This window comes from Oncorhynchus tshawytscha, unplaced genomic scaffold (genome assembly GCF_018296145.1).
Source record: "Oncorhynchus tshawytscha isolate Ot180627B unplaced genomic scaffold, Otsh_v2.0 Un_contig_164_pilon_pilon, whole genome shotgun sequence".
NCBI classification, from domain to species: domain Eukaryota; kingdom Metazoa; phylum Chordata; class Actinopteri; order Salmoniformes; family Salmonidae; genus Oncorhynchus; species Oncorhynchus tshawytscha.
Genome location: NW_024609640.1, coordinates 36,533 through 53,368, shown reverse-complemented (window position 1 = coordinate 53,368; position 16,836 = coordinate 36,533). Strand labels below are relative to the sequence as shown.

General features: G+C 42.2%; 1 protein-coding gene across 5 annotated transcripts in view; it reads right to left on the bottom strand.

Moving 5' to 3' along the window:
• Positions 1–13,724, bottom strand: part of zdhhc3a (zinc finger DHHC-type palmitoyltransferase 3a) — a 33,052-nt gene extending 19,328 nt beyond the window's left edge. For 2 of the 5 annotated variants that reach the window (XR_006082525.1, XM_042316554.1), the window contains exons 1-5: positions 13,254–13,443; positions 8,241–8,303; positions 7,918–8,013; positions 6,231–6,417; positions 2,764–2,882 (exon numbers count right to left, since the gene is read on the bottom strand). Coding sequence is in view for 4 of the 5 variants with exons in the window: in XM_042316554.1 (XP_042172488.1) it covers positions 2,764–2,882; positions 6,231–6,417; positions 7,918–8,013; positions 8,241–8,260 (422 nt within the window). In the remaining variant the exon portion in view is untranslated. Of the gene's footprint in view, positions 1–2,763; positions 2,883–6,230; positions 6,418–7,917; positions 8,014–8,240; positions 8,304–13,253; positions 13,449–13,705 lie in introns of those variants that run through there. The other 3 variants (XM_042316555.1, XM_042316557.1, XM_042316556.1) reach the window with 3 other exon arrangements.
• Between the last annotated feature and the right edge of the window lie 3,112 nt (positions 13,725–16,836).

Sequence of the window (16,836 nt, the reverse complement as noted above, 5' to 3'; positions counted from 1 at the left end):
AGAGAACTAATTACACACACTAGTATAGAGAGAGAGAGAACTAATTACACACACTAGTATAGAGAGAGAGAGAGAACTAATTACACACACTAGTATAGAGGGAGAGAGAACTAATTACACACACTAGTATAGAGAGAGAGAGAACTAATTACACACACTAGTATAGAGGGAGAGAGAACTAATAGAGGGAGAGAGAGAACTAATTACACACACTAGTATAGAGGAGAGAGAGAGAACTAATTACACACACTAGTATAGAGGGAGAGAGAGAACTAATTACACACACTAGTATAGAGGGAGAGAGAACTAATTACACTAGTAATTAGAGAGAGAGAGAACTAATTACACACTAGTATAGAGGAGAGAGAGAGAGAACTAATTACACACACTAGTATAGAGGGAGAGAGAGAACTAATTACACACACTAGTATAGAGGGAGAGAACTAATTATACACACTAGTATAGAGGGAGAGAGAGAGAACTAATTACACACACTAGTATAGAGGGAGAGAGAGAGAGAACTAATTACACACACTAGTATAGAGGGAGAGAGAGAGAGAACTAATTACACACACTAGTATAGAGGGAGAGAGAGAACTAATTACACACACTAGTATAGAGGGAGAGAACTAATTACACACACTAGTATAGAGGGAGAGAGAGAACTAATTACACACACTAGTATAGAGGGAGAGAGAGAACTAATTACTAATTACACACACTAGTATAGAGAGAGAGAGAACACACTAGTATAGAGGAGAGAGAGAGAGAACTAATTACACACACTAGTATAGAGGGAGAGAGAGAACTAATTACACACACTAGTATAGAGGGAGAGAGAGAACTAATTAGTATAGAGGGAGAGAGAGAAACTACACACTAGTATAGAGGGAGAGAGAGAACTAATAGTACACACACTAGTATAGAGGGAGAGAGAGAGAACTAATTACACACACTAGTATAGAGGGAGAGAGAGACTAATTACACACACTAGTATAGAGGGAGAGAGAGAACTAATTACACACACTAGTATAGAGGGAGAGAGAGAACTAATTACACACACTAGTATAGAGGGAGAGAGAGAACTAATTACACACACTAGTATAGAGGGAGAGAGAGAACTAATTACACACACTAGTATAGAGGAGAGAGAGAGAGAACTAATTACACACACTAGTATAGAGGGAGAGAGAACTAATTACACACACTAGTATAGAGGAGAGAGAGACTAATTACACACACTAGTATAGAGGGAGAGAGAGAGAACTAATTACACACACTAGTATAGAGGGAGAGAGAGAGAACTAATTACACACACTAGTATAGAGGGAGAGAGAGAACTAATTACACACACTAGTATAGAGGGAGAGAGAGAACTAATTACACACACTAGTATAGAGGGAGAGAGAACTAATTACACACACTAGTATAGAGGGAGAGAGAACTAATTACTAATTACACACACTAGTATAGAGGGAGAGAGAGAACTAATTACACACACTAGTATAGAGAGAGAACTAATTACACACACTAGTATAGAGGGAGAGAACTAATTACACACACTAGTATAGAGGGAGAGAACTAATTACACACACTAGTATAGAGGGAGAGAGAGAACTAATTACACACACTAGTATAGAGAGAGAGAGAACTAATTACACACACTAGTATAGAGGGAGAGAGAGAGAGAACTAATTACACACACTAGTATAGAGGGAGAGAGAGAGAGAACTAATTACACACACTAGTATAGAGGGAGAGAGAGAAACTAATTACACACACTAGTATAGAGGGAGAGAGAGATAGAGGACTAATTACACACACTAGTATAGAGGGAGAGAGAGAGAACTAATTACACACACTAGTATAGAGGGAGAGAGAGAACTAATTACACAGTATAGAGGGAGAGAGAGACACTAGTATAGAGGGAGAGAGAGAACTAATTACACACACTAGTATAGAGAGAGAGAGAGAACTAATTACACACACTAGTATAGAGGAGAGAGAGAGAACTAATTACACACACTAGTATAGAGGGAGTATAGAGAGAGAGAACTAATTACACACACTACTAGTATAGAGAGGAAAAATTACCCATTGAGAGAGAGAGACTAATTACACACACAATAGTATGGAGGGAAAAACCCATTGAGAGAGAGAGAACTAGTGAACAACAACTAAACAATCCCTGTATGTCAGCAAGATGTCCTGAAGTCACAGTGTCCAGCAGACAGTCTGCCTCAGCTGACCTAAAGTCACAGCAGACAGTCTGCCTCAGTCCTAAAGTCACAGCAGACAGTCTGCCTCAGCTGGCCGTTGGTCCTAAAGTCACAGCAGACCTACTATACTGTACGGAGGGAGGAGTCCCACCCGTCTGATCAACTGGGACTTTGAGTCAGGGTTCCCCTACCTGCAGTGTCTTCTGTTCTCTGGGACAGGGTCAGTCAGGGTTACTCTACCTGCAGTGTCCTCTGGGACAGTGTCAGTCAGGGTTACTCTACCTGCAGTGTCCTCTGGGACAGTGTCAGTCAGGGTTACTCTACCTGCAGTGTCCTCTGGGACAGTGTCAGTCAGGGTTACTCTACCTGCAGTGTCCTCTGGGACAGTGTCAGTCAGGGTTACTCTACCTGCAGTGTCCTCTGGGACAGTGTCAGTCAGGGTTACTCTACCTGCAGTGTCCTCTGTTCTCTGGGACAGTCCTACCATTCAAAGATATGTATGTGATGTGCCGAGTCATCCTACCTACAGTGATGTGCATCCTACCTACAGTGATGTGCAGGCTTGATGCTGCAGCACTTGGGACACTTGTACACCACCTGTCCCGGCTTCAGCTGAAGACTCTCGATGTACTCTTTAGTGGCGTTTCCTGTTGGCACAGCTCCCTATAGGACAGACAGAGCAGTGAGTTGACTGGATGACTTATCATGATTCACCTGTTGGTGAAATGGGGTCTACTGTTGCAGTGGTCAGGCAGTGTTATAGAATATTGATGTGCTTTAAGTTGGTGCATTAATGGTGCATTACTGTATTGGCTGCAGTCTTGCGAGCTCTGACCCAACTTTGCCATTTTTTAAACTTATGATCGACAAGACCTTTTGAACATCAGATCGGCAGTTAATGACCTCAATTCCAGCTTCAACATTGACACATCTGCCCTGGGATATTTGTGTAATTGCGACCCAATTTTTAGTCTATCCAAGAGAAAACGCAAGCAAGAGGCAGGAGAAGGGAGCACTCGCGAGATTAAAGAGAATAGAAAACTAGCAACCTCTGACCTCTAATTGTGGATTTTCTATCAACAAGACTCTCGTAACCGCAATTTTCTGGGCTTTTCTGAAACTTCAGGAGCACAAGCTTTAGTGAATTATTTGTCCCAAATACAATGCTTCAAGTTTTTTGAAATATTTAGGACTAACTCATTCCTTGCCACCCATTCTGAAACTAACTGCAGCTCTTTAAGTGTTGCAGTCATTTCAGTTTCTGTAGTAGCTGACGTGTATAGTCATCCGCATACATCGACACACTGGCTCTACTCAAAGCATGTCGTTAGTAAAGATTGAAAAAAGTAAGGGTCCTAGACAGCTGCCCTGGGGAATTCCTGCTTCTCTCTGGATTAATGTTGGAGAGGCTTCCATTAAAGAACACCCTCTGTGTTCTGTTAGACAGGTAACTCTGTATCCACATTATAGCAGGGTGTAAAGTCATAACACATACGTTTTTCCAGCAACAGGCCCTGGAACGGACCCTGTATGTAGCTAACTTACTCTCTCAAGTTCTTGTCATTTTTATTTCTCGTGATTTTTTTTGTTTGTTTTCTAGTACTACTGCATTGTTGGGAAAGAGCCAGCAAGAAAAGGCATTTAACAGTACTAGTACAACTGACAATAACAACGAGATACAGGTAACAAGTTCAAACAGGTGCAGTTAATAGAGGTAATGAGTGGAGAACAGGAGGGCTTCTTAAAGAAAAACTATCAGGTCTGTGAGAGCCGGAATTCTTACTGGTTGGTAGCTGATCAAATATGTCATGCAATAAAATGCTAATTAATTACTTAAAAATCATACAATGTGATTTTGTTTTTTTTTGTTGTTTCAGATTCCGTCTCTCACAGTTGAAGTGTACCTATGATAAAAATTACAGCCCTCTACATGCTTTGTAAGTAGGAAAACCTGCAACATCGGCAGTGTATCAAATACTTGTTCTCCCCACTGTATGTGTGAGTACGGTCGTGTTCAGTTAGGCACAAAACAGGAGGAAAACGTTTTGAAACTAATAAAGAGGCCGCCACTACCTGAACGTATCCCAACAACAACAAAACTCCTCTTTTCCTTTAAACTGTTTCAAAACGTTTTCTACGTACGGTGTTGTGCCCAAATGAACACAACCCAGACAACACCAGCATGTCAAGTGTACAGTCAGCCCAGTGTTGCGTGTAAAGTGTAAGTCAGTCAGCCCCAGTGTCGCGTGTAAAGTGTAAAGTCAGCCCAGTGTTGCGTGTAAAGTGTAAAGTCAGCCCAGTGTTGCGTGTAAAGTGTAAAGTCAGCCCAGTGTCGCGTGTAAAGTGTAAAGTCAGCCCAGTGTTGCGTGTAAAGTGTAAAGTCAGCCCAGTGTCGCGTGTAAAGTGTAAAGTCAGCCCAGTGTTGCGTGTAAAGTGTAAAGTCAGCCCAGTGTCGCGTGTAAAGTGTAAAGTCAGCCCAGTGTCGCGTGTAAAGTGTACAGTCAGCGCAGTGTCGCGTGTAAAGTGTAGTCAGCCCGTGTAAAGTGTACAGTCAGCCCAGTGTCACGTGTAAAGTGTACAGTCAGCGCAGTGTCGCGTGTAAAGTGTAGTCAGCCCAGTGTAAAGTGTACAGTCAGCGCAGTGTCGCGTGTAAAGTGTAGTCAGCCCAGTGTATAGTGTACAGTCAGCCCAGTGTAAAGTGTACAGTCAGCCCAGTGTCGCGTGTAAAGTGTACAGTCAGCCCAGTGTAAAGTGTAGTCAGCCCGTGGAAAGTGTACAGTCAGCCCAGTGTAAAGTGTAAAGTCAGCCCAGTGTAAAGTGGAGTCAGCCCCAGTGTATAGTGTACAGTCAGCCCAGTGTAAAGTGTAAAGTGTACAGTCAGCCCAGTGTAAAGTGTACAGTCAGCCCAGTGTCGCGTGTAAAGTGTACAGTCAGCCCAGTGTAAAGTGTACAGTCAGCCCAGTGTAAAGTGTACAGTCAGCCCAGTGTAAAGTGTACAGTCAGCCCAGTGTATAGTGTACAGTCAGCGCAGTGTAAAGTGTAAAGTGTACAGTCAGCCCAGTGTAAAGTGTACAGTCAGCCCAGTGTATAGTGTAAAGTGTACAGTCAGCCCAGTGTATAGTGTAAAGTCAACCCAGTGTATAGTGTAAAGTCAGCCCAGTGTATAGTGTATAGTGTACAGTCAGCCCAGTGTAAAGTGTGTATAGTGTAAAGTGTACAGTCAGCCCAGTGTAAAGTGTACAGTCAGCCCAGTGTAAAGTGTACAGTCAGCCCAGTGTAAAGTGTAAGTGTATAGTGTAGTCAGCCCAGTGTAAAGTGTAAAGTGTACAGTCAGCCCAGTGTAAAGTGTACAGTCAGCCCAGTGTAAAGTGTACAGTCAGCCCAGTGTAAAGTGTACAGTCAGCCCAGTGTATAGTGTACAGTCAGCCCAGTGTAAAGTGTACAGTCAGCCCAGTGTAAAGTGTACAGTCAGCCCAGTGTAAAGTGTACAGTCAGACCAGTGTAAAGTGTACAGTCAGACCAGTGTATAGTGTACAGTCAGACCAGTGTATAGTGTACAGTCAGACCAGTGTAAAGTGTGCAGTCAGCCCAATGTAAAGTGTACAGTCAGCCCAATGTATAGTGTACAGTCAGCCCAGTGTATAGTGTACAGTCAGCCCAGTGTAAAGTGTACAGTCAGACCAGTGTAAAGTGTGCAGTCAGCCCAATGTAAAGTGTACAGTCAGCCCAGTGTATAGTGTACAGTCAGCCCAGTGTATAGTGTACAGTCAGCCCAGTGTAAAGTGTACAGTCAGCCCAGTGTATAGTGTACAGTCAGCCCAGTGTATAGTGTACAGTCAGCCCAGTGTAAAGTGTACAGTCAGCCCAGTGTAAAGTGTGCAGTCAGCCCAATGTAAAGTGTACAGTCAGCCCAATGTATAGTGTACAGTCAGCCCAGTGTATAGTGTACAGTCAGCCCAGTGTAAAGTGTACAGTCAGCCCAGTGTAAAGTGTACAGTCAGAACAACTCACAGGGTCCGTGCACATGGCCCTGAAGTGAGAGGCGAGAGCCAGGAAGGCCAGAGTGTTGAACACAGTCCCATTGACTAAGCTATAGGTCAGGTTTTTAGAAGGCAACAGCATGACGAAGAGCACAACGAACTCAGCATAGAACACCAACATCCAGGTGATAACCCCGCACACGATGCCACACGCGTCCCTGAATAAACAGATTAAATTTTTATTACACACATTTTTGTTTTTTAAATACATAAAGTTGCCTCAGTTATTTGAGTAAAAAAAAAAAAACACAAAAAAAAAAATATATATATATATATAATGAATAATTTTTTATGAAGTCAGCTGACTCATTTCCATTCTGGTGCTGGTTATCACCAGGTGGGCAGGTAGAATGGACAGCCTGGGTAAGACGTGCTGTGCACGGAGCACTTCAAAAAAGGTACTTCACATTCATTACAATCAGAAAATACAGACAATATAGGCCTATACACAAATACATAATCACTTAGACAAGATCCAGGTCAGTAATCCAGTGATCTACCATGACCTCTCATTACAAAGACTTAGGTTTAGGGGTTTCTGGAAGATTCCTGGAATTACATTGAAATAAGCAGGAAATCCAGGAATCCTCCAACCCGGGATTTCTGGAAAACTTGGGAAAGTTACCCATTCAACGCGCGCTAATGTGACGGTCTAGCAACCCAAAGGTTGCATTATGGACAACTATGTTTACCATGTGGCTCAGTTGGTAGAGCACGCTAACGCCACGGTCTAGCAACCCAAACGTTGCATTATGGACAACTATGTTTACCATGTGGCTCAGTTGGTAGAGCACGCTAACGCCACGGTCTAACAACCCAAACGTTGCATTATGGACAACTATATTTACCATGTGGCTCAGTTGGTAGAGCACGCTAACGCCACGGTCTAGCAACCCAAACGTTGCATTATGGACAACTATATTTACCATGTGGCTCAGTTGGTAGAGCACGAGCACGCTAACGCCACGGTCTAGCAACCCAAACGTTGCATTATGGACAACTATATTTACCATGTGGCTCAGTTGGTAGAGCACACTAATGCCACGGTCTAGCAACCCAAACGTTGCATTATGGACAACTATATTTACCATGTGGCTCAGTTGGTAGAGCACGCTAACGCCACGGTCTAGCAACCCAAACGTTGCATTATGGACAACTATGTTTACCATGTGGCTCAGTTGGTAGAGCACGCTAACGCCACGGTCTAGCAACCCAAACGTTGCATTATGGACAACTATATTTACCATGTGGCTCAGTTGGTAGAGCACGCTAACGCCACGGTCTAACAACCCAAACGTTGCATTATGGACAACTATGTTTACCATGTGGCTCAGTTGGTAGAGCACGCTAACGCCACGGTCTAGCAACCCAAACGTTGCATTATGGACAACTATGTTTACCATGTGGCTCAGTTGGTAGAGCACGCTAACGCCACGGTCTAACAACCCAAACGTTGCATTATGGACAACTATATTTACCATGTGGCTCAGTTGGTAGAGCACGCCGCTTGCAAGACCAGGGTCAGTGGGTTCGAGTCCCATGTGGCTCAGTGGGACCGGCTTGCAAGACCAGGGTCGTGGGTTCGAAAAACTTAAGTCACTCTGGATAAGAGAATCTGCTAAAAAAAAAAAAGGAACAAAATATGTAAATCTAACTACCTGATAAACCACATGCCGCTGGGGATGTGCTGGGAGACGGGGACACACGGCTGCTCAGTCTGCAGGCAGGCAGCCTGCCTCTCCACGTCCCTGCACCTGAACAACAACACCTTATTCACTCATACCTGCTGTACCCAATACATCTTGCTTTACACACATGGGTCTTGCCTTAGACCGCTACGCCACTCAGGAGTCCTATCATCGTAATGACATGAAAACAATTGGTAGATTATTATCAATGACTGATCAACAGCTGTAACAAGTTGTCCAGTGTAGGAAATCCTCACTGCTTCTAGAAAAGACCCACATTCACACAAACAGACCTGTGCACCGGGCTCTTCATCGTACAGACTCAGGATGGGGCCCGGCCTCACAGTCACCACATGCTGTGGGCAGAAAGGGTAGAAGAAGAAGTGGTACGACTGTGAGCAAATACTGGCACATTCAGTGTACACTTCAGTAGAGATGGAATACTGTATAACACTACATTTATCCCATAATGACAAAAATAAAAACACGTTCTTACAATTTTTTTTGCACATTTAATTGATCATTTACATAATACATTTACATATTTACAACCAAGTCATTACATGTTTGAATCACCTTTGGCAGCGATTACAGCTGTGAGTCTTTCTGGGTCTAAGTCTCTAAGAGCTGTGAGTCTTTCTGGGTCTAAGTCTAAGAGCTGTGAGTCTTTCTGGGTAAGTCTCTGGGTCTAAGAGCTGTGAGTCTTTCTGGGTCTAAGTCTCTTTCTTTCTGGGTCTAAGTGTAAGAGCTGTGAGTCTTTCTGGGTCTAAGTCTAAGAGCTGTGAGTCTTTCTGGGTAAGTCTCTAAGAGCTGAGTCTTTCTGGGTCTAAGTGTAAGAGCTGTGAGTCTTTCTGGGTCTAGAAGAGCTGTGAGTCTTTCTGGGTCTAAGTCTAAGAGCTGTGAGTCTTTCTGGGTCTAAGTGTAAGAGCTGTGAGTCTTTCTGGGTCTAAGTTCTAAGGCTGTGAGTCTTTCTGGGTCTAAGTCTAAGAGCTGTGAGTCTTTCTGGGTCTAAGTCTAAGAGCTGTGAGTCTTTCTGGGTAAGTCTCTAAGAGCTGAGTCTTTCTGGGTCTAAGTGTAAGAGCTGTGAGTCTTTCTGGGTCTAAGTCTAAGAGCTGTGAGTCTTTCTGGGTCTAAGTCTAAGAGCTGTGAGTCTTTCTGGGTCTAAGTCTAAGAGCTGTGAGTCTTTCTGGGTAAGTCTCTAAGAGCTGAGTCTTTCTGGGTCTAAGTGTAAGAGCTGTGAGTCTTTCTGGGTCTAAGTGTAAGAGCTGTGAGTCTTTCTGGGTCTAAGTCTAAGAGCTGTGAGTCTTTCTGGGTCTAAGTGTAAGAGCTGTGACTCTTTCTGGGTCTAAGTCTAAGAGCTGTGAGTCTTTCTGGGTCTAAGTCTAAGAGCTGTGAGTCTTTCTGGGTCTAAGTCTAAGAGCTTTGCACACCTGGATTGTACAATATTAGCATTTTTTTTTTTTTAATTCTTCAAGTTCTGTCAAGTTGGTTGTTGAACATTGCTAGACAGCCATTTAAGTCTTGATATATATATTTTCAAGCCGATTAAGTCAAAACTGTAATAAGGTCACTCAGGAACATTCAATGTCGTTGTGGTAAACTACTCCAGTGTAGATTTGGCCTTGTTTTTAGGTTATTGTACTGCTGAAAAGGTGAATTTGTCTCAGTGTCTTGGAAAGCAGACTGAACCAGGTTTTCCTCAAGGATTTTGCCTGTGCTTAGCTCTATTCTATTTTTTTTTTATCCTAAAAAACCTCCCTAGTCCTTGCCGATGACAAGCACACCCATAACATGATGCACCCACCACCATGCTTGAAAATATGAAGTGGTACTCAGCAACACGTCATATTTATTTATTTTATTTAACTAGGCAAGTCAGTTAAGAACAAATTCTTATTTATAATGACGGCCTACCAAGAGGCGAAAGGCCTCCTGTGGGGATGTTTTTGTTTTAGATTCCATCTCTCACAGTTGAAGTGCACCTTTGATAAAAATTACAGACCTCTACGTGCTTTGTAAGTAGGAAAACCTGCAAAAATCGGCAGTGTATCAAATACTTGTTCTCCCCACTGTAAATATAGGACAAACCACACATTACGACAAGAGAGACAACACAACATGGAGACCTAAGACCACATAGCAAGGCAGCAACACAACATGGAGACCTAAGACAACATAGCAAGGCAGCAACACAACATGGAGACCTAAGACAACATAGCAAGGCAGCAACACAACATGGAGACCTAAGACAACATAGCAAGGCAGCAACACAACATGGAGACCTAAGACAACATAGCAAGGCAGCAACACAACATGGTAAAAGCATTACTGGGCACAGACAACAGCAAAGGGCAAGAAGGTAGAGACATCAATACATCACACAAAGCAGCCACAACTGTCAGTAAGAGTGTCCATGATTGAGTGTTGAATGAAGAGATGGAGATAAACCTGTCCAGTTTGAGTGTTTGCTGCAGCTCGTTCCAGTCTCTAGCTGCAGCGAACTGAAAAGACGAGCGACCCAGGGATGTGTGTGCTTTGGGGACCTTAAACAGAATGTGACTGGCAGAATAGGTGTTGTATGTGAAGGATGAGGGCTGCAGTAGATATCTCAGATAGGGGGAGAGTGAGGCCTAAGAGGGTTTTATAAATAAGCATCAACCAGTGGGTTTTGCAACGGGTATATAGAGATGACCAGTTTACAGATGAGTATAGAGTGCAGTGATGTGTCCTATAAAGAGCATTGGTGGCAAATCTGATATTGGATTTGCCCACAACATTACTTTTTGTGCTGAATACAAAAGGGTTAACTGGTTTGCCACCTTTTTTGCAGTATTACTTTAGCGCCTTGTTGCAAACAGGATGCATGTTTTGGAAGAATCTCATTCCGTACAGGCTTCAGTCTTTTCACTCTTTCAATTAGATTAGTATTAAGGAGTAACTAATATACAATGTTGTTCTCCTATCACAGCCATTAAACTCTTAACAGTTTTAAAGTCACCATTGGCATCATGGTGAAATCCCTGAGTGGTTTCCTTCCTCCCCGGCAACTGAGTTAGGAAGAACGCCTGTATCTTTGTAGTGGCTGGGTGTTTTGATATACCGTCCAAATTGTAATTAATAACTTCACCATGCTCAAAGGGATATTCAATGTCTGCTTTTTTTAACCCATCAACCAACAGGTGCCCTTCTTTGTGAGGCATTGGAAAACCTCCCTGGTTGTTGTGATTGAATTTCACTGATCGACTGAGGGACCTTATGTAACAGGTTTATACTGGTGATTCCCCTTGCCACTTTATTGTTAAGCCAATGGGTTTTTGGTTTGAGTTTGTCTTGCCTTCACCTACTCAACATGGCATCTTATTGGCTGGTTTGCGTAGCTTGCTTACGAGGGGGGGATGTTCCAGTTAGAATCGTCCCAGTGAACAAGCACCAAACCAGCGGTAAGTTGTTGGTTGCAAAGCACTGTACATCAAAAGTGATTTTTAAACTCTCAAGTGATGATTTAAATGTACAATTTATATCAAATTGTTTGTAAATGTTATTCGAACATCACACATAAGATGCAGCGGTTTTTGGAGAATATTTGTTGTGCATTTTGTTGTAGAGAATTCCCGCCAGTACTAGCTAGCAACTTACTGTGTCTGGTGGGGGAGGTTCATATATTTTGTACAGTGTGTGAGTGCAGAGTTGGATGGTGAGACGTGCATTGCATGACGTGCAATTTTGTGCCGTTCCTAACAGAATACATCTACATGACTGATGCTACATATTGGAGTTCCGTGTCGATGACTGATTGTACACAACGCAAGAAGAGTACTGTTACATTTACAATTATCTGTATGTGTGGGGTACAGAGATGAGGAAGTCATTCAAAAATCATGTGAAACACTATTATTGCACACAGAGTGAGTCCATGAAACTTGTGACTATTTAAGCTTACCATAACAAAGAGGTTAAATACTCATTGACTCAAGACATTTCGGCTTTTAAAAAAAACAATTCGACTGACATTATGGGGTATTTTGTGTAGGCCACCAGCGCCACAAAATCTCAATTTAATCCATTTAAAATTCAAACTGTAACAACAAAAAATGTGGAAAAAGTCAAGGGATGTGAATACTTTCTGCAGGTACTGTACATGCACTTTATCTACAGTGCCTAATGTCAATCCAACTACTAGCCTAATTTGCTGTTAGTGTAAACATTGGAAACATTAGTCAAGATGGAAAATCTACCAGAAAACAAAAAACAGGTGATCCATGAGAACATAAAATGATTGTTCTGTGTGTCAGATGACCACTCAAGCGTGTCCAGTGCACACAATCACCTCATGGCAAAAATACTGTATGCAGCAGAGCAGTGTTTGTTTGCATCCCAAATGGTACCTCATTTCCAATATAGTACACTACTTTTGTCCAGAGCTCTATAGGCTGTGGTAAATTTAAAAAAAATTGTGCACTAAATAGGGAATAGTTTTCCATTTGGGACACAAATCCTGACTCAGTAGTATCACAGCTCTATGTAAACGGAAATACTGCTGTGCTGGCTGAGCATTTACCGCTCACTGTGATGCCAATGACAAATTCGACCTGAGGATAACAGACACCAGGACATCTGACTTCTGTGTCATTTTCTGACGAAAGATTGTGCCTCCTTGTTATCTAATAAGACAAACTTATTTATACAAACATACCCGTATTAGCTGCTACACACACACACACACACACACACACACACACACACACACACACGTGATTAGATCACTGGAGGGGATGGGGACCATGGGGGTGATGGTGAAAACCAAAGTAAAGGGCATCACTGTCGCAATATTGTAGCTGGCTTGGCCTGTGCAGAATGTCCCACGACCCTCCCACCCACCATCATCATCATCATCATCATCATGCTAAAAGATGCGACAGTTTGGTTGGAAAGACGAACTAGCCACTAGCTAACGTTTACAAGCCAGCTGTTTTGCAAGCTACGTTAATGTTTTATGTTTTTTTTTAAAACGAACCGGCTTGTTTTATGTGGGTTAGTTTGCGGTTTTCCTTGGGAGTTAAACGTAGCTAACGGCGTTAGAGATAGCTAACGATATGTAAAACAGAACAGCTCGTCATATACACCATTGTTATTTAACTACATAATCAGATCATAGTAATTTAACAGCCGGGTAGCTAACAAATAAAACAGATAATACAGGCTGTAGTTAGCTCATTATAGCTAGCCGTCTCACTACCTGGCTGGAAATGCGAGCTAGCCAACGTTAGCTTACCTAGATAGCCAACGGAAACTAGTAGCTCATTTACCTGTCTTCAACATAGACGTGTCATGTTGCGAGACTCCAGGAAGAGAACTTTCTTAAAAATGGATCTGAAAACAAACTATGGTAAATGAGCTAAAATATCGTACAAAAATAGGCATGAAATGACTCCTGGTAAATCCACAGCGGAGGAACTGTCAACAGCGTCCTCTCTCTCTCTCTCTCTCTCTCTCTCTCTCTCTTCCATCGAGGCGGAGAGTCACTAGTGACTCACCATTGATTCACTCAACATGATTCAACTCAACATTGATTCACTCGTGACTCAACATTGATTCACTCGTGACTCAACATTGATTCACTCGTGACTCAACATTGATTCACTCGTGACTCAACATTGATTCACTAGTGATTCAACATTGAGTCACCATCAATCGATTCTTTGTAAAAAATAAAAAATCTTTTTTTTTTAAGTCAATTTTGAAAGGGCTTTACCTGTACCTGTTTTTCCCTGTACAACTGTGGTGCTGAAGTGTATAATTCAAATTTAAAAACTTGATCGCATACAACCACCGAATTTTTCCTAATATGTGTTGCGCATTCTACATAAACATGAATTTCACTTGGCACATTCACGCTGAGTTGAGCAACACAAGGTTGTATTAAAAAGAGGTGTTTGGAAGAAGTCACGTCCTCCCAGTCCGGTGGCCAGGCGTAGGAGCGGTGAGGGAGTGTTTTGGTTTTATGGGTGCAGGGTTAGTGGGTTGTGCAAATACATTTTATTTTTTTATTTTTTTTTACCGTGCACATTTCCCTTTTTATTGAAATATATTTAATCAATAATGTGGAATTATTAACATTCTGAATTGGGAAAGGCAGCAATACACCAAAAAAAAGCCTCAAGTCTGCCGGAAATTCACACGAAGAAGAAGTGGCGCTGGCCAATGGCTGAAGAGAAGGTTCTGTTTCGCTGATCTGTAGGCGGTGGTCGTTTTTAACCGCTTCCTCGTGGCTTGTTTGATGTTTTATTGTTTAATTGAATGTCATTTCCTTTTGAAACCTTTGGAAGTTGAAGTTGTGGAATATTGTTTTGCGTGCAAACGGATCAACCGGAAGTTGCCTAGTCTACTGATAAACATAAACCTCCTCTGGAATCATCAATCCAACCCATTTATAAACTCACACTGGACTGGAGTGTAACATTCCAATAGAGAAAGATAAAGGGCATTTCAATCTGAAAAGGACCCATGAGCACCAACGTGAAGTTCAGGAGCATGTCAAATTGTTGTCAAATGAAAGCGAAGAGTCTATCGAAATTAAGTTATAATCTACATTTTTTTCAACCATTTTCCATCCCAAAAAATGTGGAATAAGCAAAGGCTTTGATTTCTGGTCAAACAGATGGAAAAAGGATCTTTGAAAAACATTTACCAGAAGGAAATAGTCTTAAAATGTATTTTAAATATATCAAAACACAATTATGTTGACGTGAAGACCCCCTACCAACTAATATAAACACTTAGATTTAGTTTTGGATAAATGATTTGCCTTCTATAAACATTGCCTTATGCCTTGTAATTCCTTTACCAAAACCACACACATCTTTAAAGCAGCAATCAGCAGTAGAAACAATAACAAAGTCCCCTCCCCTGGTTTCAGTAAAATACTGGGGCTGGAGAAATGGGATCGCTTTCAAATTCATAGACAGACCTAACTATGTCTTAACTATGTTTTCAGTTTATTTAGTGTGTGTTTACATTGGAGTAAAAACGATCTTATATTTTGTGTTCTGATGGGGTATGACAGGTGAACTAAAGATCATGAGGTATTTGAAAGTTATTTTATTCAAGAATCAAAAAGGTACAACATCATTCATTTAGAAGTCCAACAAAATGGATGTAGCAACAGCTGATTGACCATTTAAGATATTTTCCCGTTTCTCTCCCTCGTGAGGAGGGAGGGGATAAAGAAAGTTCACAGAAGGTAGACCTACCAATTAGTTATAGTGTTTTTACTCAAATCAAGTTTGTTTATGAATTATTAAAATGATTAAAACACGTAATTGTTACCCCAAAATCAGTAATGTAATTATAGCAATTTAATTATCTACAACGAGAAATCATAGAGGTCACAAACCACTGGCTGTCACGTCCTGACCTTAGTTCCTTTTTTGTGTCTCTATTTTTAGTTTGATCAGGGCGTGAGTTGGCGTGGGCATTCTATGTTTTGTTCTGTGTGTTAGATCTCTATGTGTTTGGCCTGGTATGGTTCCCAATCAGAGGCAGCTGTCATTCGTTGTCTCTGATTGAGAACCACACTTAGGCAGCCTGTTTCCCCACTATGGGTTGTATAAAACTGTTAGTTTGGCCTGTTATTTTTTGTTCAAGTATTCGTTATATTAAAACTATTATGAATACTTACCACGCTGCACCTTGGTCCTCTTCTTCTCCCCCCAACGACAATTGTTACACTGGCATTCTGTTATGTTCAGCTCATAGTGTCTCCTGTTACTGTCCTCTCTTCCACTGGCATTCTGTTATGTTCAGCTCATAGTGTCTCCTGTTACTGTCCTCCCTTCCACTGGCATTCTGTTATGTTCAGCTCATAGTGTCTCCTGTTACTGTCCTCTCTTCCACTGGCATTCTGTTATGTTCAGCTCATAGTGTCTCCTGTTACTGTCCTCTCTTCCACTGGCATACTGTTATGTTCAGCTCATAGTGTCTCCTGTTACTGTCCTCCCTTCCACTGGCATTCTGTTATGTTCAGCTCATAGTGTCTCCTGTTACTGTCCTCCCTTCCACTGGCATTCTGTTATGTTCAGCTCATAGTGTCTCCTGTTACTGTCCTCCCTTCCACTGGCATTCTGTTATGTTCAGCTCATAGTGTCTCCTGTTACTGTCCTCCTTCCACTGGCATTCTGTTATGTTCAGCTCATAGTGTCTCCTGTTACTGTCCTCCTTCCACTGGCATTCTGTTATGTTCAGCTCATAGTGTCTCCTGTTACTGTCCTCCTTCCACTGGCATTCTGTTATGTTCAGCTCATAGTGTCTCCTGTTACTGTCCTCCCTTCCACTGGCATTCTGTTATGTTCAGCTCATAGTGTCTCCTGTTACTGTCCTCCTTCCACTGGCATTCTGTTATGTTCAGCTCATAGTCTCCTACTGTCCTCCCTTCCACTGGCATTCTGTTATGTTCAGCTCATAGTGTCTCCTGTTACTGTCCTCCCTTCCACTGGCATTCTGTTATGTTCAGCTCATAGTGTCTCCTGTTACTGTCCTCCTTCCACTGGCATTCTGTTATGTTCAGCTATAGTGTCATGTTCATAGTGTCTCCTGTTACTGTCCTCCTTCCACTGTTCTGTTATGTTCAGCTCATAGTGTCTCCTGTTACTGTCCTCCCTTCCACTGGCATTCTGTTATGTTCAGCTCATAGTGTCTCCTGTTACTGTCCTCCCTTCCACTGGCATTCTGTTATGTTCAGCTCATAGTGTCTCCTGTTACTGTCCTCTCTTCCACTGGCATTCTGTTATGTTCAGCTCATAGTGTCTCCTGTTACTGTCCTCTCTTCCACTGGCATACTGTTATGTTCAGCTCATAGTGTCTCCTGTTACTGTCCTGCCTTCCACTGGCATA